Here is a 26,878-nt window from a genome sequence, read left to right as displayed (position 1 = left end):
AATGCCTAATGCCCCAACACCACCAGGGCTTCCACACACATGCGCACATGCACACAACCTGAAACTGTAACACTTTTCACACGTGGAATTCCATGACATCGCTTGCATTTCCTCGTGTTTTGCCACTATCTGTTTCCAAATGATTCTTTCACCGTCAATAGTTTAACAGAATCTCAGTGCTCCCTAAGCAATGACCTCCCCTTCCTTCGTCCCTGCCAACCCTGGGAACTGATAAACATCGGTTCTTCTATAACTTACATATGCCGGTGTTTTATGTAATAGGATCAGATCATATTTATCCTTTCTGACTGACTTAGTTCACTTAGCACAGTGCTTTCCAGGTTTGTCCATATCATAGCATGTATCAGGATTTAATTTCTCTTTATGGCTGAATAATATCCCATAATATATAGGGCTCACGTTTTGTTGATTCACCTGTTGATGGAGAGATTGCATCTACCTTCTGTCTCTTGTGACTCGTGCTGCCATGAGTAGGTATGTCCAGGCTTTTGTTTGAATTTCTGCATCCGAGTCTGTTTGGGATCGCTGGGTCATTTGGTGTTCTACGTTTCGATTTCTGAAGACCTGATAAACTTTTTCCCATGTTGTGTTCCCATTTTGTGTTGGTGGCTCCAGTTTCTCCACAGCCTCACCAACACCAGTTATCTCCCTTCCTCTTCTTTTCCATCATCGCCCTTCCAGTCGGCCGGAAGTGGCATCTCATTGTGGTTCTGAGAATTGACTCGATGCCTGTGAGTTTTTTGGGTGGCCTCCTAGGCATATAATTTAGGGTTCAGGTTTTTAATGACTCGTTCCATTTACCATCTTGTAATGTTCTTGGTGGATAGTTTTCATTCTTGGAGGTGAAATGCCTTTTTCTCCCCAGATTTTCTTCCAATCTGTTGTATCTTCGCTTTGTTTTCAAGAATATCTGGTACACAAACGTTTTTAAGGTTGATGAGATCCACTTTACCTACATTACCTTTCTTGCTCATGCCTTTGGTGCCATATCCAAAAAGCCATTATTAAAAGCCAAGGTTTTGCCTTTGTGTGTGTGTGTGTGTGTGTGTTTGTTTTGTAAGTAGATAGTGGTGGTAGTTATACAACATGTTGGATGCGATTGATGTTCCTGAATTCTCTGTGTGAAAATTTTTACATGCCAGATGTTGCATGCAATAAAACTCCAAAGGATCAGACATTAACGGAAGCGTCTCACTGCTCTCGAGCCCATGCTAACACACAGCATTGTGGGTTTCTGAGACTTTCACTCCGTACGGGAGCAGAAAGTTTAGTCTTTCTCTGGAGGAGCTGCTGGGGGTTTCAAACTGCGAATCATGCGGATTGAAGCCTAATGCATAACCATTACACCACCAGGGTCCTAACCAAAACTTAGGCTTTTAAAAATCAGAATTCCCGAGCCAACTGTGACCTCACTCCACTCGGTGCTCCCCAGCAACCATGCAGGTACAAGCCCGTGGGACTTGTCTTCTCTCTACTCCCTGGAAGCCACATTGCACGAAAGAGAAAGAGCTGGTACTCATTGCGATCTTACCTGGGTTTTGTGGGGATTGTGTCTACGGGAAGGTGTTGTGAAACTGTTTTAAGTATGACCGATGCCTGCATGGTGTAAATGGTCAGTGTACCCGCCTGCTGACCGACAGGCTCCTTGGGAGAAAGGCTTGGTGCCCTGCTAAAAGAAAAATCTAATCACTGAGAACCCTTGAAAGCTCAATTCTGCAATGACACAAATGGGTTGGCCAGGAGTCAAGAATGGCTTGCCAGCAACTGATTTGGTTTGTATAATAAACGCTGGGAAGCATGACACAGAGGTGACTTTCCGTGGTGATTCCCGCAGGAAGTTTGTACTCTTGCTGTTTTCATGAGGCTTCTCATGGGCATGCCCAGAAGCCTTGTTCCAACTATGCACAAGTACACAAACACACAAGTACACACACACACACACACACACACAAATTTAATGAGTCCAGCAAGTTGAACCTGCTCCACCTCCCTACTGGGAGCCAGTTTCCAGACATCCCTGCAGGGATCAGCTGCCCAAGCACATCCTGTCTGGGTCCCACCAGTTAGCGTTCACGAACACTGCTTTTCAAACCGTACTGACCCCACTGGAGTGTTGCCTCATTCTAAAAGAACGCACAGCCTGCCTTGCAAAAATACCGAGCGTGCAGCAAAAGAAACCTAGGCAAAGCAGACAGCATGTTGGCCTGGGCTTCCTGCAGTCCAAGCTCCATTGCTGAAACTGTTGCCCACCCGCCCTCAATTCAGCAGCTCCTTTGTCTCCCCATTTTGAGGACTGGCCTGGAACAAGGGATCAGTAACAGGCCGACCTCCACAGTGCCCCCTTACCTGTCTCTCCCTACCCGGATCTTACAAGGATCAAAAGAAGGGGAGGTGCTTTGTTAGTCTGCTCACTCCCCCACAGCTGTAGCCTTAATGGGTTGCCTTGCAAAGCAGCTTCAGCTGTCAGAGAAGGTCTTTGGGGGCTTCATGACCATGAAAAGCCCTTTCCTAGAAGTCAGGGTGAGCGCAGAGGGACCCTCTGGGTGCATGTCCAGCTGCTTTAAAGCAACAACGAACTCCTAATTCTATTGCTACATAATCCACAGGCCATAGAAGTCACCTTTTTTAAGTGTATAACTCAGATGTTTCAGGATACTCACAGGTGTGTAACCATCACCTACCTCAATGTTAGAGCATTTCCACCACACTCCAGAGAGAAACCTCTTGCCCATTAGCAGGAACCTCCCTGCCCTCTGCCTCCTCCCCACAAGGCCCTAGGCAAATGCCAATCGCCAACTGATGTTTTGTTTCAGTGGGTTGTGTTCTGTGATCCCCCTACTCTTGAATTTCGGAGCTCCCCTGAGCTGGATGTGCAGGGAGGTCTCTGACCACCAGCCTATGAGCAATCCAAGCAGTGGATCCAGGAATCCCAGGGATTGGAAGTTGTGTGTTTGCTTTATCAGTGCCCCCTCCCTATTCCTGGAGGCCCGGGTGTGTTGAGTGGGCCTTAATGACCGCCTACATCCTCTGCCCTCAAATCCAGGCCAAAGCTTCCTTGACTGACTCGGGCCACCTCAGGGTCACCTGCTCCAGAATTCTTGACCCCATAGACTGCCGTGGGGGCTGTGTGTGTGTGTGTGTGTGTGTGTGTGTGTGTGTGTTGACCTTGGCCTTTAGGTTGAAGACACTCAGTTTCTAACCAGTTGCTGATGACAACTGATTATGACCACCCCGGGCATGTCGGGTAGACCGGTGCTCTTCAGAGATTTCTTCCGGGGTTTGCTTCTTGTTCGCGTTATTAACAGTTGGCTTTTCCCCTTTTGTTTGTTTTCTGTTGTGGTGGTTGAGAATCAACACAGCAGAACATTCACCGATTCACCCATTTCTACAAGGACGCTTCAGGGACGTTGACTGCATCCTTCAGGTTGCACATCCATGCTCCCTCCTTTTCAGCCCTGACCCTCTTCCACTGACTACACTCGCTGCCCTTGACATTTCCTGAATCCTGAGTGGAAGTTGCCAATTTGATCCGTTAATCGGTGGGGGGGGGGGCGTCTTTCTTTTGTTCATGTGACTGATGTTTACTTGCAAGAGTGTTGGACAGGGCACGGCTGGCCTCTGTCCTCCGTCCTCTTATCTCTAGAGGTAAACCGGAAGCGATCAGCTGGACACGCACGGCCCCTTCTTTACGTTGGAGCTGAAGCTACAAATCTGTAAAGGCTACAAACTGGAGTCACACTTTCCTTTACGGCTTGATTTGTTGTTGCGGTGTCCTTTCAAGTCAAGTCCAAGTGACTGAGAAGAACCGGCCCATAAGGCTTGCTCGGTTCTGTCCTCACAAAAGCAGACCACCAGGTCTCTCTGCAGCCGGAGAGCTCGTTCTTAAAACGGCCCGAAGTTCAGGGCAGCCATTCTTTCCCAGTTAAGGTAAACTGATGTTTGGTTTGAGGAAGACTCCAAGTGGTATTTTTAGCTTAAGATCAGTGAAGTCAGTTGGCAAGGGGCACTCTCAAAGACTCATCACGTCATTGCCCCCACCCTGACTTCATATGTGAGAGCCTTCCATTGTTTGGTGGAAATGCTGAATGAAAAGGTAATCGCATTTTTCCACAAGCATTTCGAAGCTCTCTGGTATGCCCTATCTCCAGTGAATGTAGCTGGGAAAGAGACAACTGGCCTTGCCGGTGATGGGAGGGCCTGGAAGGCCATGGGGTTGGTGGTGGAATGAACAGGAGGATAAAGCATGAGAGATGAGGGGTCAGGGGTTGAATGGGAGGACCTTGCCATCCTGAGATGACTCTGGCTTTCATTCTGAGAACTCATAGGCAACTATTAGAAGGTCCTGAGCTAGGAATGCTATGATATGGTTTATATTTTTTTAATCATTTTATTAGGGGCTCACACAACTCTTATCACAATCCATACATGCGTCAATTGTGTAAAGTACATCTGTACATTCATTGCGCTCATCATTCTCAAAACATTTGCTCTCCATTTAAGCCCCTGGCATCAGAACCTCATTTTTCCCCTCCCTCCCCGCTACCCCTCCCTCCTGAGCCCTTGATAATTTATAAATTATTATTTTGTCATATCTTGGATATGGCTTCTATTTTTTTCCCTTTCTTTTTATTTATTTATTTTTTTTTAATTTTAACAATTTATTAGGGGCTCATACAATTCTTATCACAGTTCATACATATACATACATCAATTGTATAAAGCACATCTGTACAGTCCCTGCCCTAATCATTTTTTTCTCTTTTCTTTTTTTACATTTTATTAAGGACTCATACAACTCTTATCACCATCCATACATATACATACATCAATTGTATAAAGCACATCCATACATTCCCTGCCCCAATCATTCTCAAGGCATTTGCTCTCCACTTAATGGCTTCTATTTTTAAAGGATCTTTCTAGTCTACCTACTTTGTTTTAAAAGGATGCCTCTGAGCCCTGTGTTCTTTCCATCATCACACCTCTGCTTCCTGAGACGTGGGTACCTACTCTGCCACTGGTGATGTCTTAAGCTGATTTCAGGAAATGCACAGACTCAGCAAGGTGATTTTAGGCAGCTTAAAAGCTCAGCAAATCAGCATTAGACCTCAGCGAGAACATTATTCCTCCTGTAGCTATATTTCTATCCTGGTTTTGCCCAAGAGAACATCGGTTTGGTGGTAGGAGATACTTCACACCTCTCTTCTGTCTATATCAATGAGCCAACCTGAAGCCCAGAGTCCTTGGCTGGCAGTAATATTCAGCTGGGATCACATGATGATGTGCTCATAGGTTTTACTTGTGTACTTACTTTCTGTTGATGGCAAATAAAAATGAATTCCAGTCGGTAATGATACCACGCTTATTTTAAACAATTATCCATGAATAAATGAATGAAGACACGATTGAAGTTGTAAAAGATTTCATCTTGGTCCGTTTGGGGTTTTTGGAAGTCCACTTGCCCCACTCTCCAAAACACACACACACACACACACACACACATTATATTTCTTCTCAGTATTACTAAGATAAGCTAAGATTTTCTTTTTTAAAAATTAAAAAAATTTTTTGAGCTAAGATTTTCAAAAGGACCTTTACAAAATATTGATAAGGATAGCTCAATCTACAAAGTCCAGTTTTCTAATCGTATAAAAACGGATACTCTTTACTCTTCCTGACTCAGCACAGCTGTTGCTCCCTCCCTCTGCCTGCCCTGGTGAGGCTGAGACCTTCAATGGATAGTCCAGCAGAAGACGCTAAAGGGCTTGCCCAGTTGAATTCACACTTCCCCACTGGGTCCCCAACAGTCCTGGGCAGGGACACACTACCCGCTGCCTCCCCATGATGGCTTTTTACACAGATTCAGCCTAGTGCTGCTCTTGGAAGGGGCTCAAAGCCATCTAGCCCATTCCCATTGCTTCCTAGTTAAGGAACCTGCATCCAGACCTGTTAAGAGATTTAGCCTAATCCTTCCACTAGTTAATGACTGAGCCAGAACTAGAACCCAGGACTTCTGACACATAGCCTGGTGCTCCTTCCATGATACTACCTCCCTTACGGATGAAGAAGAGAAAGTCAAAGTCAAACCCATTGCCCCTGAGTTGAATCCAACTCATGGCAACCCCATGTGTTAGAAAGTAGAGGTGTCCCAAGGGCTGTACTTTTAGAAAAGAGGTGTAGTGGTCACATATTGGGCTGCAAGCCGCAAGGTCAGCCGTTTGAAACCACCAGCCGCTCCTTGGGAGAAAGACAGGGCTTTCTAATCCCGCAAACAGTTACAGTCTTGGAAACCCACAGGGACAGTTCGACCTTGCCCTGTGGGGTGGCTATGAATTGGCATCAGCTCAATGGCAGTGAGAGAGAGAATCTTAGTGAAAGTGGAGCACCATTTTCCCGTGGTGCCCTGGGGTCTGTCTGGACCACCAACTGTCAGTGAATAATTGAGTGCAAATTGATTGCCCCACCAGCACGCCCTAATCACACGCAGACCCGACCCGCAGAGGACTGGCCATGAATGGATCATGAAGTAGGTTGACTACCTCAAGAGGGGCCCTTGGTCCCAATCCTCAGATCCATCCTGTGTGAAGCAGCCAATGCAGGGACACGTGTACCAAGAACAGCAGGATACATGTTAACGTGCTGTGCAATTTTCATGAGAAAGAATTGAGGAAAAAAAACACATAAATTGCTTATTGTTTAATAGTTCAGAGTCCCTGGGTGGTATAAATGGTATTTGTGCTCAGCCACTTACTGGAAGGTTGGAAGTTTGTGGTCACCCGGAAGAAAAGTGATCTACTTCCGACAAACCAGCCATTGAAAATTCTACAGAGCACAGTTCTGTGCTGACACGCACAAGGTTGCCACGAATCAGAAGCAATTCCGAGACGGCTGGGTGGTTTTGGTTAACAGCTCAGAGTCCTCCGAGGAGGAAAACTTTCACTGTTGGCAGGATCTGTGCCGGTGCTGCTGGTTGTCACTGAAATCTCTAAAAAATGATCAGGTGTAAGCAGAGCTGTGGGGAAAGTGAGTTTGTTTCCCCACTTTCGTTCAGATGAACTTGGAACTGACCGACGTGCTGGAATGGCTGCTGTCCCTGCAGAGCCATTCCCTACTCTTCTAGAGGAGTCATAAAAGGTGGAGAAGAAGTCAACGTAGTGGCTATATATTTGAGCGATAGGTTACCTCGGAAGGTTTTTAACTGAGCTAATAATGGGATTTCGGGAATCAGGCAGGGTCCTGAGGCTGTACCTTCCTGGACCCAGATGAGTTTACAGGCACCGGAGCCGTAGAATGGAGTTTGCTCTTGTAAGAGATGCAAAGAGAAAGAGATTATTCTTGCACGGCAAGTTAGAGACAGAGCAAAGACTCAAGCCTGATGCGTACACTCAATGTTGATACTTGCCTCTTGGCCAAAGGCAGGAGGAGGATCAGAAATCTCATTTGAAAACACATTGACTCCTTAAGATTTATAGTTCTTTCAGTCGCTTTGAGGGAGTATTATCTTATTTAAAGGACCTCTGACGGCGTGATGGTTACGAGTTGGGCTTCTAACTGCAAGGTCCGCAGTTGGAAACCACCAGCAGCTCTGTGGGAGAAAGATGGGGTTTTCTAATCCTGGAAAGAGTTAATGTCTTGGAAGCTCACAGGGTCAGTTCTACCCTGTCCTGTCGGGTCACTATGAGTCAAATAGACTCAATGGCAGTGAGTGCGTGATCTTATTTTATGCTTACTTCGATCCTTGATAGGAAAAAGGACACCGTTCCTTATTTTGCAGCTGAGAGGATGGAGAAAAAAACAAACCCATAGCTGAGTCGATTCTGACTCCCAGTGACCCTCAAAGATAGGGTAGAATGGTTTCTAAGGCTGAAATTCTCCTAGAAGCAAATGGTCACATCTTTATCCCAAAGAGGAGCTGGTCAGTTTTAATTGTCAACCTTTTCCATGAGTAGCCAAGCGCCTCGCCACTGTGCCACCAGGGCACCAGTTGAGGACACTAGGTTGCCAAGAGGAAGAGGGACTTGTCATCCATCTATCAGTGACCACACAGCTGGGACCTGAGCATATGTCTCCTGAGTCCAGATACATTTTAAGAAGTTGAACCACAAATCTACCTACATTCGTTAATTTCTCCCAGGCTCACCAGGAGGTGCCCACGTGTGGCCAGACAAACCCTTGGCAGACTTTCACAGCACTTGATTAGCACTTTAGATGTTGAACGATCTGTGTCATTAAGTCAGGAAAATGTCTACAAGTCAACCTGACGACGTGGCTGACAACTCGTCATGGGATGTTAGTGTTTACCAGAATTTGATCAAGTTTGTTCTAAGGCAGGGCTTCTTAAACTTGAATGAAGGTCAAGTTGTTCCTTTGTGTGTTTGTCTGGGTCCTTTAGAGAAACAAATCCACAGAAACTCATGCATAAGAGAGAGTTTTATATAAAGGTTAACTGCGCATCAAGAAAACATCCCAACCCAGTGCTGCCCAACCCCACAAGTCCAACATTAACCCATATGTCCAACACCAATCCACAAGGTCCTCCTCCATCTCACCAAAACACACACAATGATGCCGGCTGCAGGAGGAAAGCCAAGTCAGTGAACGTGTAAGCATCTCAGTGCTGGCAGGGGTCTCCACATGGCTGCTCCAGCACCCAGCGCTGCATCGGGGTAGGTCCATGTGGCTTCTCCTTGGGGATGTCTTGTTGGAAGTGAACCTTGCCAGCTGAAGCAGGGAACTGGCTAAGGCAGCTGCACCCTGCTCCGACCATAGCAGCTCAAGAGACCTGAGACTCGAAAGGCAAGGCTCAGCAAGCAATTTATCCCTCCGCCCTTCAATTAACCCCACATTTGTTTATCGGTCAGGTTGGCACAATAAACTAACAACCTCACTTTGTTTTTAATTTCCAATCTTTCCTGGACCTTTTTTTAAAAAGGTCCCCAAAACTAGAAAAATAAATTTCACACTCGAACGTGTAGCCAGGTCAAATGGCCTGAAGCATTTCCATGTGCTTACTACTCTCAGTCCTCTGTGTTAATCTTGTTTCTGGCCAGTCGCTATTCTCAGACCAGCCTTGGTCTGCCCATCGCCGTTTGAAGCAAACCCGCTCTCAGTCATGTCTTTCCCTAGAGACCGTCCTCTGATGTGGAATGCATCCTGGTGGTGTGGTTGGTACAAGTCGGGCTGCCATCCTCAAGAGCCCTGGTTTGAAACCAACACTCCCTGCAAGGGAGAAAGACAGGGTTTTGTACAATCATGAGCAGTGACCGTCTCAGAAACTCACGGGGCAGTTCCCCTCTGGCCTAGAGGGTTGCTGTGAGCCAGTATTGACTCCATGGCAGTGAGTGTGTGTCTAATTGCCTCTGTGAACAATGAACTTCTTTGCCATGTAGCCAAAAGAGTTGGGTGGTGACAGGGTACCATTTTTGACTATTTTGATCAAAGAAGAATCCCTATCAACAGGGGGGAAATGCAGACCCAAAGTCCCTATGTTTGTGGACTCCTGACTTTCATGACCCATGACAATAGGGCAAACCCTGGAAATGATTGGGCTGAGATAATATTTAAACTTTAAATCAAAACTATCCCCTGAAGTCTTCGGAAAAGCAAACAGTTGTTTGGCTTATTTAGTAAAGAATATCTGCCTTGACCATATGTTCTTTTGAGAATTATCTATAAGGGACCAAACTGAGGACAACTCGAAAGATTAGATATGAACCTATAGGTTTGATGAATATATGTTAATGAAGGAGAGCCAACACAAATAATTGCACAACACAAAAATGTGACCAATGTCACTAAAAAGCACGTGTAGAAACCACTGGATTGGTGTTTTTTTGTTACGTATATTCTCAACAACAAAATGAATAAAATTCTATCAACAACTTCATAATCTACAGAATACTTTCCAACGTTGTATATAATTCATAGTGCTTGAAACACACTTGGCTCTTCCTTGCTTACTGTGGCCAAGGGGCCAGTCCTCAGATAACCTTTATGCACACGGTGCTTATGCTCTGCTTTTACCATGTTTCATGCGTCCTCATCCCTCCTGCTTGGGGATCACCATGTTGTTGCTAAGTGCTGTCCCATCAGTTCCAACTCACAGTGAACGTACACACAAGGGAAGGAAATGTTGCCCAGTCCTGTGGAATCCTCACCATTTTTATATAATTTAGTAAACCCTGTCCTCATCTAGCATGTCTGCCCAGGAAGCTTCATGTTTCCCATAGCTTTCCTCCTTGCATGCCCTCTTGTGCCGTTAAAACCAAGTGTTCAACCCTTCCCCCATGCTCTCTCTGCTAACACGAGTCTCTCCCACTTCTCTTATCGGAAACCTCCTCTTCATCCTTTACGGCCCAGCTGAAGCACTTCCTCCTTTCCCATGCCTCCTCAATATCCTCCAGGAGAGGCAGTATCCCCCCCGCCCCCCCCTCCACACACACTCTCTTTTTATACTCGTGCAGTATTGACTTACATGACTAGTAGACTGGGTTCTTTTAAGAGCAAAATACTGTGCTGGGTTCATTTTTTAATGGGAATGACTAACCCAACCAGCCATAGGCACCAGTCTTAAATGAACCTGGATTAACATGGACTGACACGAACTAATTGGCATTGACTTCACCTTTCTTAGCCATTTTTCTGGAGGACTCAATCAACTTGCCCAGTGAGGGCTATAGACTCCTGCAGAGGGGGACCTTGTTTAGGAGAAATCTCACCTGATATAGTGATACAGTATCTATTGTGATACAGTATCTATAGTGATACAGTATACAGTGTCTCACCTGACACAGTGATACAGTATCTATAGTGATACAGTATACAGTGTCTCACCTGACACAGTGATACAGTATCTATAGCTATATCACCTGATATAGTGATACAGTATCTATAGTGATATTGTATACAGTATCTATAGTGATACAGTATACAGTGTCTCACCTGATACAGTGATACAATATCTATAGCTCCACGCACTAAGGGAATTGGGCATTTAATAAATAGGTGAGAGGTATAACCAGTGATTTAGGGGCTGTGTTATAAAAGATAGCAATTCCCAAACACCCCAAATCTTCTTTTCTAACTGAGGCCTCCTTCGTGTCCATGAAGAAATCCCAACTCTTTTTTTCCCAACAGTTTTATTGGCATAGCCTTCACGTATCACATAATTCAATAGTTCCACCCCATCAAGAAGAGCTGTAGAAGCATCACCACAATCAGTTTTAGACTATTTTCCTCATTCTTGGACTCACTGTTCTTAGGTCCCCATTTCCCTCCAACCTCCCCTGCCATCGCCCCAAGGAACCATTCACCCAGTTACTTTCTCCACAGATGTCCTTCCGGCAGGGAGGAAATCCCTTCTCTTATCGTTAATCGTCGGACCAGTGGGCCTTTAAGTGTGCTGAGTGCAGTTCATGACTGGAGCAAATCGGCACATCTGTACAGGAGAATTTCTAGTTTGCTCTCTTTATGTTGTCGATATTTTAAAATGTGCATGATAGAATGGCATAATAACACCTGTGTATAATATACAGATATAAAAGGTATTTACAAGCGTCTTTCTTTTCCCCTTAGAGTGGATCAAAGAGCCTGGTGGTTTAGGGATTACACTGTGAGCTGCTAACCGCAATTAGTAGGTTGAAACCACCAGCTGCTCTGCCGGAGAAAAACGAGGCACTAAACTTTTGCATACATGATTTCTCATATCCTTACCACAGCCCAGCAAGGCGTGTATTTTTTTGCAGGTGGAGAAATCGAAGTTCAAAGTGATGCGTTCATTCAGCCAGACCCTTGCTTCTGCGGTCGAGAAATCAGAAGCCCAGGGAAGGTGAATTGACTCACCAAGGGCAAAGAGCAGAGACTCATCAAAGCAAAGGCTCAAGGTCCAAGTTCAGGCCTCATAGAACTTCAAGGGGCTCCCAGACCTTTACCCTTTTAATGCACTTCTCTCCCAGGTCAGCACGGTGCTTACCCATGAGGTCAGCATGCAGAGAGCAGACCAGGGAGCATGGCTAATCGGTCTCAGTGGCCCTGCCTTTCTATTCTAGGTTCTCCCAAGTGCTTTGTTCTAACACCTCTCTGTTTCTTTGCAGCATGCAAAAGGAAAGAGCAGGAACACGGGAAGGATCGGGGCAACACGCCCAAAAAGCCCAGGTTGGTCTTCACAGATGTCCAGCGTCGAACTCTCCATGCAATATTCAAAGAAAACAAGCGCCCATCCAAAGAATTGCAAATCACCATTTCCCAGCAGCTGGGGCTGGAGCTGAGCACTGTCAGCAACTTCTTCATGAATGCGCGGAGGAGGAGTCTGGATAAGTGGCAAGACGAAGGCAGCTCCAATTCAGGCAACTCGTCTTCTTCATCAAGCACTTGTACCAAAGCATGAAGAAATAACCACGAACTGAAACCTCGGTGGAAAAGCTTTAAAGACATAAAAATTTTAAAAAATTTAAAGACCAGGACCTCAAGATAGCAGGTTTATACTTAGAAATATTTGAAGAAGAAAAAAAGTGTTATTTATAGTCCAAAGAAACCAAAGACGTAGCTCACCTGCATCCTGACTTTGTTCGGAGACACACACTTCAGCAGGCGCCGACTTGGCAAGGGAATTTAGGAGCGGGGTGAACACCACTGGGACTCACAACCTTCAATCCACGATCATTCTTCACTGTGCTTGGTTCCTTAGTGGTTTTGGAGCCATTGAGTGGACATCTTTTTAAGATCAGACGTTCTCATCTATTCCACCACGCCGGGAAGTGTATGATGTCTCAAAGCTGTGCATGCGCGTGGGCACGCGTGTGTATACACACACACCGCCGCCACCGCCACCGCCGCCACCACCGCCGCCGCCACCACCACCACCGGCAACACCACCACCAGTGGTTAAGAACTTAGGCAGAGCTGGTCTTCAGGAAGCGTTGTGCCGCCGGGGTACAGCCAACATAGTTGGGGTTGTCTGAGTTCAATGGATTAGGAGTGTGATTGCGCTCGTCTAGCCTCGCGTTTGAGCCTGCCAGGTCCGCCACCTACGCAAATGCAGATTCAAACCCAGCAACGCAAATTTGAATGACGCCTAAACCAGTGCATTCTCTTTGTTTGTTAAGGAATGTTCCGATATTTTTAAAGAAATGAAACAAGAGTCCATCCGCGAAAAAGAAAAAAAGTACTCACCTAGGTACCAAAGAACACAATCTTATAGTGCAGGTATTTTATTGCAGTGATTTTAATAACCAAAGCTATTTTTACATAAAATACTATGTGAAATTATACATATGAACTGATCGTGCGGTAAGACACATGACCCAGACTCATGACTGTCATTGAGGATTCTTGAAGCATTTGAAATATTCATTTTCAGAAGTAGCAAGAAAGAATGTAACTTCAGGGAAGCAGTTACTGAGAGGTCCATGCTGTGTCCCAGCACATCCTGATGGCACACTCGTGAGTCCCAGGTATCCCTGAGAGAGGCACACATGATTCCACGGTCTGCTCAGAGGAGCGAAAACCTGGGCATCCTTCCAAAGTAGAATCCTATTTACACACTGGAAAACTGACGTTTAACGGGGCAGATCACTGAACTAGAGTTTAGTCAAAGTAATGCTTTTTAGATTAAGAATAAAAGAGGACTCCACACTTGGATTCATTTGACCAAAAATTCGGTTTATGCATTTGGCACCCAACAGCTTTTAAAAATACCTTAAGTACACACAAGTGACGTGAGCTGACCAACATTCCCAAAATGAATGACCCAAACTGATTTTATTGCCAATCTCAGATATTTTATGACTTGGACATCAATAAAACAGCAGGTGAAACCTCGTAGTATTGAAAGTGGTGGGACTGCAAAGAAAAAAAAGACCGAGTTCTAATGCAGGACAAGGCTTTGGGTACTATGGATAGTAAGCTATTTGTTTCACTAAGCATAGTCTCCAAAGAATACTACATTCTTTCTTGCTACTGGATTAAGCTGGAGATTTATAACAGATTCCACTCACTCTTTACAGGGACTGATTAAAAAAACAAAAACAAACTAGACCTGAGCTTCAAAATACAAAAGTTTAGATTCCCATTTTTCCCAAATCCCAGGGCAATAGAAGGTAAATTAAAATTTTAAAAATCAGATAACAAAGTCGCTATAATAGAGCATAAGGGAATCACTTGGTTCCCAGAAAAATTATCTCCAAAGTCAGTTGAGTTGCAATTTATCTAAATGGATGCTTTCTGTATTGTTAGGTAGGGAATTGGGTACTTGTAGCTAATTACCACGTGGGAGCAGAAATATTCAATCGTATCCCAACGATGAGTTGATTATTGACATCGAATAAAACAGCTGAAAAATAAATAAATAAGCAAAACCTAGTTCCGTAAGATCAAATGTCAGCATCTGGTCTAGTTCTTAGTGAGACAGGCTCCCAGAGAAGTGAACCTGAATGCACAAGCTCTCTTGTCTCCTTCATGTCCGCTGTAGAATGAGAAACCAAACTCAATGGTCCTCCTTTGATGAAATAGCCCACGCATTTGCCTTGACACATTTTGGCTTAGTATTTTCTTTTAATAGTAGCTTTTAAAATGTCCCTTCTAAATATGGCACAATTGTAGCTCAGTTATTAGAAGAGACTGTTTAAATAGCCACCCTGCAAGAGTCGCTAAGAAAGTCATCTTATCAATGACAAAAACAAAAGGGAAAAACGTATGGATGTCTCTCTCCTCTTCTCTCCAATAGGGGCATGGGGTGGGGAGAGGGAGAACCATTATAGAGTGTATTTATCATTCAGGAGGGTGGAAAGCCTTATTAATTTAAAACACAAGCATTTTCCATGCAGGGAAATTCAAGATGTGTCTGCACAACAATCTCACCAAATCCAAAACTGCCCCCTGACCCAAAACACAAAAAACACAGAAGTTGTATTTTCACAACCAAGTTTTGTTCTTGCTTTTGCTTTGCTTTTACATTCTAATAATTCTCCAGTTAAAGCAACTGCATTTTATATTTTCAACCAAATGCTTTAGTACTATGTAGACATGGTCTCAATATTCCTATGTTTTAAATCATTCCCACTGTAACAGATCTTTTGAAAAATAACCAGTAACCCTACTTGCTAACACCAAAGATAATTTTCATACCAGCATTGAATTTGCACCCATTATGCAATTTCAGGGCCTAGATATCTATTTTCTCATACAAACAGAGGCACAAATCAGAGCCTGATAAAGCAATTTTTTACTTGACTACTTCAGCATACTCACAATCTTTTCTTTTTATGATTTTTTTTAATAGACAAGCTTAGCCTTTCACAAGCAATATGCTTCCCCATGGTGATGGCTGATTCTTCACTAACTCCTTGCATGAAGGACAAAATGCCCCAGTCAGTTACTGTACGATTCAGTGAGGGCCAGTAGCTCGGACTTTTAAGCCCCCCTCATCCAACAGAGAGGATCACGTGCCAGTTATTGACCCAGCATTTCCCAGTTCTTTAGCAAATGCCACCAAAACTCACGCTTTCGTTTACTCTGAAGCTGCCCTTCAAATTATACTGTTTTTATTGTCATTATTTTGTAAAATGGAAACTAGCCTGTTTTTTAATCGTAAATCATTCAGATCCTCTCATGGCTGGAAGCTTTCCCCCATTCCCTCCCTCTCTTCCCCCACCCCTACCCCAGAGCAGCAAGTGAGAGAGGGGGAGGTGTGATGCATGAACACATCACACACACCCCCGCCTTCCGCAACAATTCAGGTGTATGGATGCCGGATGTCAGGAACGGAGTGTATCAGTTCGGGGCGGCAGCTGAACGAGACCATAAAGACCCAAGAAAGCGTGTGGGTCAAAATCCAGAAGTCTAACTGAACCTGCTCCCTCCAAGAACAACAGCAAAAAAAAAAAAAAAGCCTAATCATTTTCCAGAAAAGAGTTAACAAAGATAAAAGCACTATGCTACTTTTGGACCCTTCCCACTCCTATCGCTCCCACCGGTGAATGGCCGTCTTTGCGAGTTCAATGCCAGAGCTTTGCTATACCAAAGAGCCTCGGACATTTTCACACTGAGCTATAAAGGCATGTCCCCAAAGAAGGATCCTCCCTGCTTTGTACATAGAGGATGAAAACTATGCATTTAGCAAACAAAGAGAAAGCACTTCCTTTTCTATCTAGTTGTTTAGGGCGCATTCAAAAGCCAGAGGCCATCCGGGGATGGGCTTGGCCTTCTGAATTATGGCTGTGGTGTGGTTAACTATTTCCCAAACAGGATGGACAAAGAAACTGAAGGCGAGAAATAGCTACTTCCACATGTAAAAAAGAAAAAAAAAAGTGTAAAATCTAATATTTATAGTGTGAACCAAAGACGCTACCTCACTCGATTTCCATTGGTGATTTTAATCACATTGATGATACCAAAGAATACCAAAGATATTTTCATGCACGGCCTTGGTCTGCAAAGGGAACTCCGCCCCGCCCCCTCCCCACCCCGCCCCCACCCCTCACTCTTCACTCTGTGTAACTTGTCTTCATTCTTAATGATAACGATCACAACGACGACGGTAGGACCTACTCCTCTTATTTCTGCTAGCTCTACTTGTGATTCTCTAGGCAAACATGTTGCAAACTTTGTAAACTCCTCTAGGACGAGTGCCTTGCTTAAACCAAAGTGTTAAACCGCTGTTGACCTCTCTCACCTTAGACTCTTTGAATACCTCAGCCTCTTAGAAAGGCCACTAATGAAAAAAAAATGAAAAAAAAGAAAAAAAAAAGGAATAATTATTCACCGTGGTGCTTTTTTCCGTGCAACCATGCAATGAAACTTTCTTTGATACCAAAGGATGACTCCCCGCCCCACCCCAATTTCTTGCTGATAAACCAAAGCTCCTCTTCCTTGTCCCCCCTCCCACCCTCCATCAAGGTTCTCCCCACCTGGGAGTCCCCTTTCGCAGGCAGGCCGTGCATCTCTTTACCAATTCCTCCAAATACCTCATAGTAATAAAGTTTTAGGGTTATGTTGTATAGAGAGTCTATGTGATAAGGCAGAATTTACTAGTTTGATAATTGTTTAAGGTTACTTTTCAAAGAAAACTTTATAATTCTTATTTATTTTGTAGTTTGGATGCTGGGGATCTTCTCTACCCTCCCCTACCCCTCTTTGGTTTAGGGTTTGTTTTCTTGGCAGAACTTCTATGTTGCTCAAGGAAGACTTAATTTCTCGAAATGTCCCCCCAAGTGGGTGAAGGGTTGTGTAAAAAAAAAAGGGGGGGGTGTGAGGTGGGGTGGTGGGGAGAAGCAAGAATGGAACAGGAAAGGATTTTCATTTTCATGGTTCCTTTGGAAGTTTTTATGTTTTGTAGTGAATTTTTTTCCACAGGGTAAAAAACAAACAAAAAAAAAACCAAAACTATATATATATATATATATATATAATCTGTTTTTTTGTGAAACTGGTTCCTATTTTTCTCTCTAATGTGCTGTGATTTTTTTTAATTTAATGACCTTTTATATGAGCTTATTTAATCACTGCTTTAATTTATGACTGTGTAGTTTTAAAAATGTATATAGTAGAATCGAAATGGCCAAATCTTTATGTTACAATCTTTTCGTTCATGAGGCTAAGAGTCGCTGAAGGCAAGAGCTCCTCTTGACTGTAGGCTGTAGGCTTCACTCTCTCTTAGCCGCACTTCAATGTGTGTTGTGAACACTGCCAGGTCCCCTCACCCACCTCCCCTCTCTGCAAACTTGTACATGCAAAAATGAGTGTTTCCAGGTAGTCTTTTAATTTTTTTTTTTTTTTGGTCACTGAGAAGAAAGATATTGTGTTTTCCCTTTAATTTATTAATTTGTTAAGAGAAAAGATTACAGGTCAGACCTGAAATTCCAAAGAAGTTAAGATTTGTTTCATGTTTCAAAGCACTGGCATTTGTGAGATAGTTTGCTATTTTTTCGTTTCCTGTTTTTAACATTTGAACCATACGCGAAGTAAAAGTATGCTAAAACTCAAGAGACAAGCTAACTTGAATTTAGGAAACGGGCTCTTCAGTTTTACCAACTTTCTGGGGCCTTGACGACCCATCCTTTCGCAGAGCTGAGAGGACAGTAGAGGGGTCTCAGGCCTGACCCAACAAATGGAAGCGGGTCCCAGTGGACCCAGTCACACTGCCCGCCTGGCCAGCCCCCAGGAGACGCCAAGCCTGATTTGCTGGGGCCCACTTGTCAATCTAATTTAAGGAAGATGCTTCAAATCGACATATTCTTTTCCGCATCTGCCTCTTGAGATCTGCTGTTTGTAACCCACAGCCAACCGCGCCCCCCCCCCCACATAATGTCTCAGATTGGAGAAATGACCCTCAAATATCAGCTCTACCCCTACCCCCAACCCCAGATTAATCTACCCTAGACCCGTTTGTCTCTTCTCGCTTTTTGTCAGCTCGCCAGCCTCCCTCTCCACCCTCAAGAGACAGGGACCAGGGACAGTGGGAGACCCCTTTACAGATACTATCCAGGCTCTCGGCCCTGCTTCAGGGCAGCTCCGGGGTCCTGCTCAGGAGAGATGGCCGTGCCCAGCATTTTGTTTTGCTGAAATACATTGGTTCAATTACACAGATGTAAATACTTTTGCGCTCAACCCTAAGAGTTTATACCTCGTTTTCTTTTGCAGGGGTCTTTGGGGGTGGGGAAGGAAAGCGCGGGCTTAGAGATTGGGTCAGATGTTACTTTTTCTTAGGGACACTTTTCTAGTCGTCATGTATTTTAAAAGGGCAATAAACCTGCCTGAGTTGCCAGATCATTCTGTGGTCTGTCGGAAAGCATTGACTGATTCCTTTGGTTTTAATACAAATGCTGTCGCGCAGTGAGCTCTGGAAAGCCCAGGAAGCCGGTGGAGGAAGGAAGGCTTTCGCTAATTGGCAATGAGATGCTGACCAGAGCTATATTCACCAGGTCACAGTTTTCTGTTTCTATGTTGCTCTTGATTTTTTTATTTTTAGTTTTTGAGGGGTGGGGGTGGTATGTTCTGCATTTATTACATAATCACTGTGGGCTCATTTTAGAATTCTAGATTTGCCGTCTGAACCAAGCAACAGTATTTTTTAAGAAAAAGAAAATAATAATAAACTTTAAAACATTGTCTTCCACTGACTTTGGTAGTTGTCTTCATATCTCCCTGTGTTTATTGTCCCATCCGTGGTCAACCCATCTGTCACTCATTTAGACTCGTCCCTCCCTCCTTACGATTCTCAGTCTACCTTTTGAGCTATTTAGCTACTGTTTGAGTTTGACTCTGTTTCCACGTTCAAGTTAGCTTGATGGTTTATTCTATAAGGAGGGTGCCTAAGACAATCATCAGGTAAATTTTAAAAATCTTTTAAAACTAATAAAAATAAATTCATTTTAAAAACCCCGTAGAGTAGAAAAATCTTCCAAGAGCCGGGGGAGTTCTTCCTTAGCAATGAAAAAAGAAAAGGAAAAAAAGGGGGTGGGATGGGGGTTGGGAGGGGTAAACACATGATTCAATAATTAAGTAAAAATCTAACCACGAGGGGCTTAGAAGATTTTTTTTTATAAAAGATTCATGTTGCTGTCACTTTTTTGGGGGGGGGGGTCAATTCCAAAGGCGTGGTAGTTTCGACATTGCATCAGTATTTCAGGCTAAATGATTAATGTACCCAATTATGGTTGTTTGCTATTTGTTGTCGTTCTCTCTCCCTCTCCATCCAATGCTTCTCCTGTATTTCTGTGCGTAGCACCAAAGAGTGTAAGGCAGTAGGCGTTATGCTGGTTTGTTTCTATCTCCTGTACTGCATTTAAGGTTGCTTTCTTTCTCTTCCTTTCTTCTCTTTCTTATTTTTGTTTTGTTTTCCGTTCCGCTACTGTTCTCACTTTATGCCGTGCAATATCATCTGCTGTGTTTGCTAAGCAAAAAAAAAAAAAAAGAGAAAAAAAAAGTGATGATACCATCCTGCGTTCCGGTGTTAAAATGTCCGCGCATTTATGTAGTCACCAAAATGTAGTAAATAAAATGTTGGATTTTCCAGCACTTTAAATTTAGACAGTTCTTGCCTTCTTTTGTTTTTATTCTACCTGCAATCTGAAGCAAGTAGCTCCTAGATTGTCCACGGAGGAAGGTTGAAACCGAGAGGGGACAACATGCTTGGAAACCAAAAAACCAGTGTCATACACTAAAGATTGGTCAAGAGAGAGGCGAAAGAGAAGAAGAAGAAAAGAAAGTGTTCTTTAGTGGAGCAGGCGGGTGGAGGACTGTTTTTAAATGGAAGCAGGACATTCCATTTTTAGAGGTTAGTCATTGACGCCCATATGAAATAACTATTCATAGAAAGGAGAGCCCAGAAAGTCCCTGCCCATAAAATAATGTATGATAACACTGGTAGGAGAGAGACTCTAGGGGAGGACTGGGGAATTATGATTTAATCGGAGCTCTGGTACTATCATGGGTTACGTCTTGGGATGATGCCCTCAAAGTCAGCAGCTCAACCCCACAGCGAGTGGCGGCTCCTGTTAAGATTTACAGCCCTGCAAATCCTAGGGAAGAGTTCTTCTCTGTCCTAGAGGGCCAGTCTGTGTCAGCGTACTGATTGCAAATAGCAAACACAAATCACTAAAATGTTATTGACTTCAAGTCTGTCCTAAGTAGGGTTCCCGTACTTCTGTTGTCCAGGCCAGCTCCTAGCTTCCAGTGTCTACATTCATTGTGGTTCCTGGGTGCTCTCGAGTAGATGTTTGACCCTTGGTGACCCTGCGTGACGGAGTAGCATTGCCCCCACAGGGATTCCTAAGCTAGACCACCTAGAAGTAGACCACCAAGTCTTTCTCCCTAAACACCACGTTATGGGTCTGAGCACTGGCTCTTCTACATTCATCGAGAACATCAAGACGTGCGTTTGTGACCAGAAAGGATGCGAAAGGAGAGAATTCATATTGCTCTCTTTTCTCTTCTACAAGCTTTGCAGTGTACTTTTACCACTGAGAGTCTCAACCACGAACCCAAGCCAAACACTGACCTCTCTTACATTTCAGTCAAGTTGCCTGGTCAGGGCCACACAGTGTTTGCGAGATCAACCTGTTCCTTAGAGAACACTAAGCAGGAGTATTAAAACTTTTGGCTTCCTCTTCAAGGCTTTTTTTGTTGTTGTTTTACCCGGAGATAAGGTGAGTTGGGACTTAAAAGTCAATCTCCAAAATAAATTCGGTCACAGAATATGGCATCTTAAAAAAAAAAAAAACTAGCCATCTGAGAAAGCAGGTGTTCAAAGGGACTTTTAGGTAATCTTTTGGTGGCAAATAGACCTCTGCGGATTATCATCTATGCCTCCTCTTTATCTCCCAAACCGAGCCCACGTCTTGCCTTGCTTGTAGTTTGTGCTCTGCCCTCTCTCTTCCTTTCTGTTATACGCTACGGCTTCTTTGTGGGCAATATTTCACTGGAAGAAAAGAAAAGATCTCTCCTTGAAAAAGCTGACACAAGAAGAAAAAGTGCTGGATTCTAAAATTCCTCAAAAGCCCAAGAAAACTAGGTCACGGCTGAATGAGGAGAGACTGGTGCCTTCTTGGGGGCAAACAAAGGTGAAGAGTGGGGAGGGCTCAGTATGGCTTAATGGCAAAGGCCACAGACCTGTGCTGTCATTGTTAAGTGACACTGAGTGAGTTCTGACCCCTAGTGACCTTATGCACAACACCGTCACAATCCCGCCTATGCTTCAGCCCCTTGTTGCAGTCACTGTGCTAGTCCAATAGTTGAGGGTCTTCCTCCTTTTCACTGGCCCTCTGCTTCACCAAGAATGATGATGTCCTTCTCCAGGAACTGGTCCCTTCTGACCGCAGATCAAAAATATGTAAGGTGAAGTCACACCATCCTGGTCTCTCAGGAGTACTTGTTCCAAGACAGATTTGTTTGTCCTTTTGGCAGTCCATGATGCCTGCAATATTCTTGCCAGCACCACAATCCAAATGCATCTATTCAACTTAGGTCTTCCTTATTCAAATGCCTAACTTTCACATGCATAGAAGGTCATGGAAAGTACCAGGGCTTGGGTCAGGCACACCTTGCTCCTCAAAGAACATTCTTGCTTTTCAACACTTTAAAGAGGTCTTGTGCAGCAGAATTGGCCAATGCATCTTTTGATCTCTTGGCTGCTGTTTCCATGAGCATTGATTGTGGATCCAAGCAAGACAAAATCATGGACCATTTCAACTTTTCTCCATTTATCATGATGTTGCCTACTGGTCCAGTTGTGAGGATTTTTATCTTGTTTATAGTGAGTTGTGATCCATATTGAAGGTCACACTCCTTGATCTTCATCAGCAAGTGCTCCAAGTCCTCCCTACTTTCATCTAGCGAGATTGTCTTTCATCTGCGTATCTCAAGTTAATAAGCCTTTCTTCCCAACTTGATGCCACATTCTTCGTATAAGCCAGGTTCTCTGATGATTTGCTCAGCACGCAGATTGAATAAGTTTGAGGAGAGGCTACAACCCGGGCACACACCTTTCCTGCTTTTTAACCATGCAATATCCCCTTGTTCCATTTGCACCACTGCTTCTTGATGCATGTACAAATTCCACATGAACACAATGAAGGGTTCTGGAATTCCCATTCTTGTCACGGTTTTCCATCGTTTGTTATGATCCACACAGTCCAGTGCCTTGGCATAATCTATGAAACACAAGTAAACATTTTTTCTGGTATTCTCTGCTTCCAGTCAAGATCCATTTGACACCAACAATGATATCCCTTGTTGCATGATCTCTTTTGAACCCCTGTCAAAGAACTTACTGATGCAACCACTGTTGGATGGTCACAGGAAGGGGGTCAACGATGTAATGTGGTCAGGCACAATGAGATAACAGTTAAGGAGAGTCTTAAAGAATGAAGAGTCATCTGCGTTAAGATCTGTAGGCAATTTCCAGAGTGAAGAGAGGAGAGTATTGCAGGCAGAAGGAAGAGCCTTGAAAGGCTAAAGCAGGATGGGCCCTGGAGAGCAAGCATGGACAAGAGTGGTGTAGCAGTAAGGAGGTCAGTAAGAGGCTAGCTCATGAAAGGCCTTATAGAATCTTGTGTCCTGGCTTACCCAACATACAGTTTGGTTGATTGATTTCGCAATCGCTCTGCTTAAAGACCATGATGAGGAATGTAAAATTTATCCTGATTGCAATAGAGCCATGGGTTTGAGAGGAGGCGCCTTGAAAAACCAGGTTCCAGGAATTAACAGAATACCACGTGAAATGTTTCAACAAGCTGATGAGACACTAGAAGCACACGCTTTTCAATGCCAAGAAATTTGGGAGATAGCTACCTGAAAGAGATCCATATTTGTGCCCATTCATCCAAATTCATGTCACCAGCTCTCGGAGAAGCCTTTGTCTCTCTGTCAAATCTCGGGGAAATCCTTGCTCCTTGGTATCTTCATGTGCTGTGGCATCTCTCTTCCTCCATCTCTGCTTCCTCGATTCCTTGCTTAATCTGCTCCTAATATATCTCAGAAGGGATCAACTCAAAACATATCCTACAAGCAAATTGTCTCATTAACATAGCCAAGAAAACCCATTCCCAAATGGGATTATGACTACAGATGTGAGGTTAGGATTATAACACAAATTATTGGGGAATCCATAAGAGCTTCCCACAAACAGCACACGTGCACATAATAGGTAGAAATCAAGAGAGGTGCCCTCCCCACCAATGAATTGGCCATCTGTGTGATGCTCAGCAAGTCTTCACATATGTCTCTCATCTTTCATGTACATTTGGATTTACCTAGATATCTTGCTAAAATGCATACACTGATTCAATATATCTGGGTTGAAGCCTGCCATCCTGCATTTCTAACAAGCTTCCAGGCTATGCCTGGTTCCAACCGTGGTCCACACTTTGAATATTGTTGTGAAGTGCCATTGAGTCCGTTGTAACTCATAGTAACCCCATGTACACCAGAACAAAACACTGCCTAGTCCCACACCATTCTCATAATTGCTATGGTTGAACTCAGTGTTGCAGCCACTAAGCCAATCCATTGTGTTGAGGGTCTTCCTCTTTTTCACCACCCCTTTACTTTATCAAGGATGATGTCCCTTCTGACCAACCCATCAATCTTATGCTTACAGGTAACACATCACAAGACGACAGACAAAAATAGGCTAAGAATCAAAGGCTGGAGAAAAGCATACCAAGGAAACAGTAATTAAAAAAAAAGCATGGGTTGCAATCCTAATCTCAGATAAAATTTACCTCATAGTGAGAACCACAAAAAGAGATAAGGAGGGACGCTACATAATGCTCAAGGGAATGGTAGACAAAGAACCACTAAGCATTGTAAACATATATTCTCCAAATAAGAGACCTGCTGAATACGGCAACTAAACACTCCAAAAGATGAAAAATGAAATCAACCATTATAGTGGGTGACTTCAATACACCACTCTCTGAGAAAGATAGATCACAGGGAAAGAAACTCAATAAGGAGACTATAGATCTAAACACTACAATCAGACAATTTGACCTGATATTTACAGAGCTTTTCATCCAAATACAAAAAAAATTCACTTTCTTTTCAAGCCCACATGTCACATATTAAAGATAGACCACATACTGGGGCATAAGGCAAATCTACATAAATTTAAGCACATTGAAATTTATGGGACACAACAAAGGCAGTTATCAGAGGATATTTCATAGCAATGCATCCACACCTGAAAAAGGAAGAGACACTCATGATTGATATACTGACAAAAATTTACAACAACTAGAGCAGAGTCAGCAGGACAATCCTACTAACAGTAAAAGAAAATAAATAATAAAAAATAAGGGCTATGATTCAGGTGAGGGAAAATTAGAAAACTATGGAAAAATTAATACTGCTAAAAGTTGGTTCTTTGACAGAATAAACAGAATCGATAGACTGCTGGCAAACCTAACCAAAGAAAGGAGGGAACAAATTTCAATAGCAAGAATGAGGGATGAAAGAGGGGACATTACAACAGACCCTAATGAAATCAAAAGGATAATTACACAGTACTATGAAAAATGGTACTCCAATGAATTCAACAACTTGGAAGGCATGGACAAATTCTTAGAAAAACAATCCCTCCCTGACCTAACCCCAAAGGAGGTCAAGAATCTCAACAGACCCAGAGCAGTAGAAGAAATAAACAAGGTTATCAAGGGATTGCCAACAACAACAAAAAAATCCCCTGGACCAGATGGCTTCACTGGAGAATTCTACCAAGCGTTTAGGGAAGAACTAACACCAATCCTACACAAACTCTTCCAGAATATAGAAAAATATGGCAAACTCCTTCTATGAAGCTAGTATAATGCTGATACCAAAACGGGACAAGGATCTCACAAGAATTGAGAACTACAGACCAATATCCCTAATGAACATCGATGCAAAAATCCTTAACAAAACACTGGCCAATAGAATACAAAAGTATATAAAATAAATAATACACCATGACCAAGTGGGATTCATACCAGGTATGCAGGGGTGGTTCAACATACGAGTGACCATTAATATCATTCACCACATTGACATGAAAAACTATAAGAACCACATGATAATATCAATAGATGCAGAAAAAGCATTCAATAACATCCAGCATCAATTCCTGTTTAAGACACTTGAGAAGATAGGAATGGATAGAAAATTCCTTAATGCAATACAAGCTACATATGAAAAATCAACAGCCAACGTGGTAGTCAATGGAGAAAAAAACTAACACAATCCCACTAAAAAGGGGGACCAGACTAGGATGCCCCGTGTCCCCACTCTTATTTAACATTGAACTGGAGGTTTTAGCTAACAGCATAAAGCAAAGAAAAGACATCAAAGTTATTCATCTTGGGAAGAGGTGAGACTCTCATTATTTGCAGATGATATGATTTTATATGTGGAAAATTCCAAAAGTTCCACCAGGGGAGTGCTGGAAGCAATAGAGGAGTTTGGAAGAGTGGCAGAATACAAGATCAATACACACAAGTCCATTGGACTGCTGTACACATCTATAAGACCACAGAAGAGGAGGTAAAAAAGATGGTACCCTCTCACAATAGCCACGCACAAATTGAAATATCTAGGGATACACCTGACTAAAAGAAAAAAAATATCTTTATGGGGAAAACTACAGAACACTATTACAAGAAACCAAGAATGACCTCAACAAATGGAAGAATATCACAAAGATGTCAGTTCTGCCCAGGGCACTATATAAGTTAAAGCAATCCCAATACAATTACCCTCATCTTTCTTCAAAGAAATGGAAAAACTGATTACCAACTTCATATGGAGAGGGAAGAAGCCCAGAATTAGTAGAGAACGCCTCAAGAAGAAGGACACAGTGGGAGGGCTTGCTTTACCTGACTTTAGCATATACTATACAGCCACAGTTGTCAAAACCGCATGGTATTGGTACAATGACAGATACTCAGACCAATGGAAAAGAACTGAAAACCCAGAAACAAAATCATCAGCATACAGACAACTGTTCTTTGATGAGGGCACAAAAAAGATCCAATGGGAAGCAGATGCCCTCTTCAACAAGTGGTGCTGGAAAAAAATGGATATTTGCCTGCAGAAAAATGAAGTAAGACCCTTATCTCACTCCATGCACAAGAATAAACTCAAAGTGGATCACAGACCTTGACGTAAAACCCCAAACTATTAGGGCCGTCAATGAGGGAATTGGGACAAGCCTAAGAACGTTGGCACAGAGAATACATAGGCTATCAGAAGTAGGGAGGGCACAAACACAGAGGAGGCACACATTGACAAATGGGATATACTGAAGATAAAATAACTGTGTACATCGAAAGAATTCACCAAGAGAGTAATAAGAGAGTCCACAGACTGGGAAAATAGCTTTAGTAAT

The 26,878-nt window shown here is 43.4% G+C and overlaps 1 protein-coding gene across 1 annotated transcript in view; it reads left to right on the top strand.

The window, feature by feature from the left end:
- ONECUT1 (one cut homeobox 1) overlaps nucleotides 1–12,406 on the top strand; it is a 39,832-nt gene extending 27,426 nt beyond the window's left edge. The window contains exon 2 of the mRNA XM_075532143.1: nucleotides 12,114–12,406. Coding sequence (XP_075388258.1) covers nucleotides 12,114–12,406 — 293 coding nt within the window. The remainder of the gene's footprint in view (nucleotides 1–12,113) is intronic.
- Nucleotides 12,407–26,878: the final 14,472 nt, after the last annotated feature.

This window comes from Tenrec ecaudatus, chromosome 14 (assembly GCF_050624435.1).
Source record: "Tenrec ecaudatus isolate mTenEca1 chromosome 14, mTenEca1.hap1, whole genome shotgun sequence".
NCBI classification, from domain to species: Eukaryota; Metazoa; Chordata; class Mammalia; order Afrosoricida; family Tenrecidae; genus Tenrec; species Tenrec ecaudatus.
This window is presented reverse-complemented; position numbering and strand designations above follow the sequence as displayed.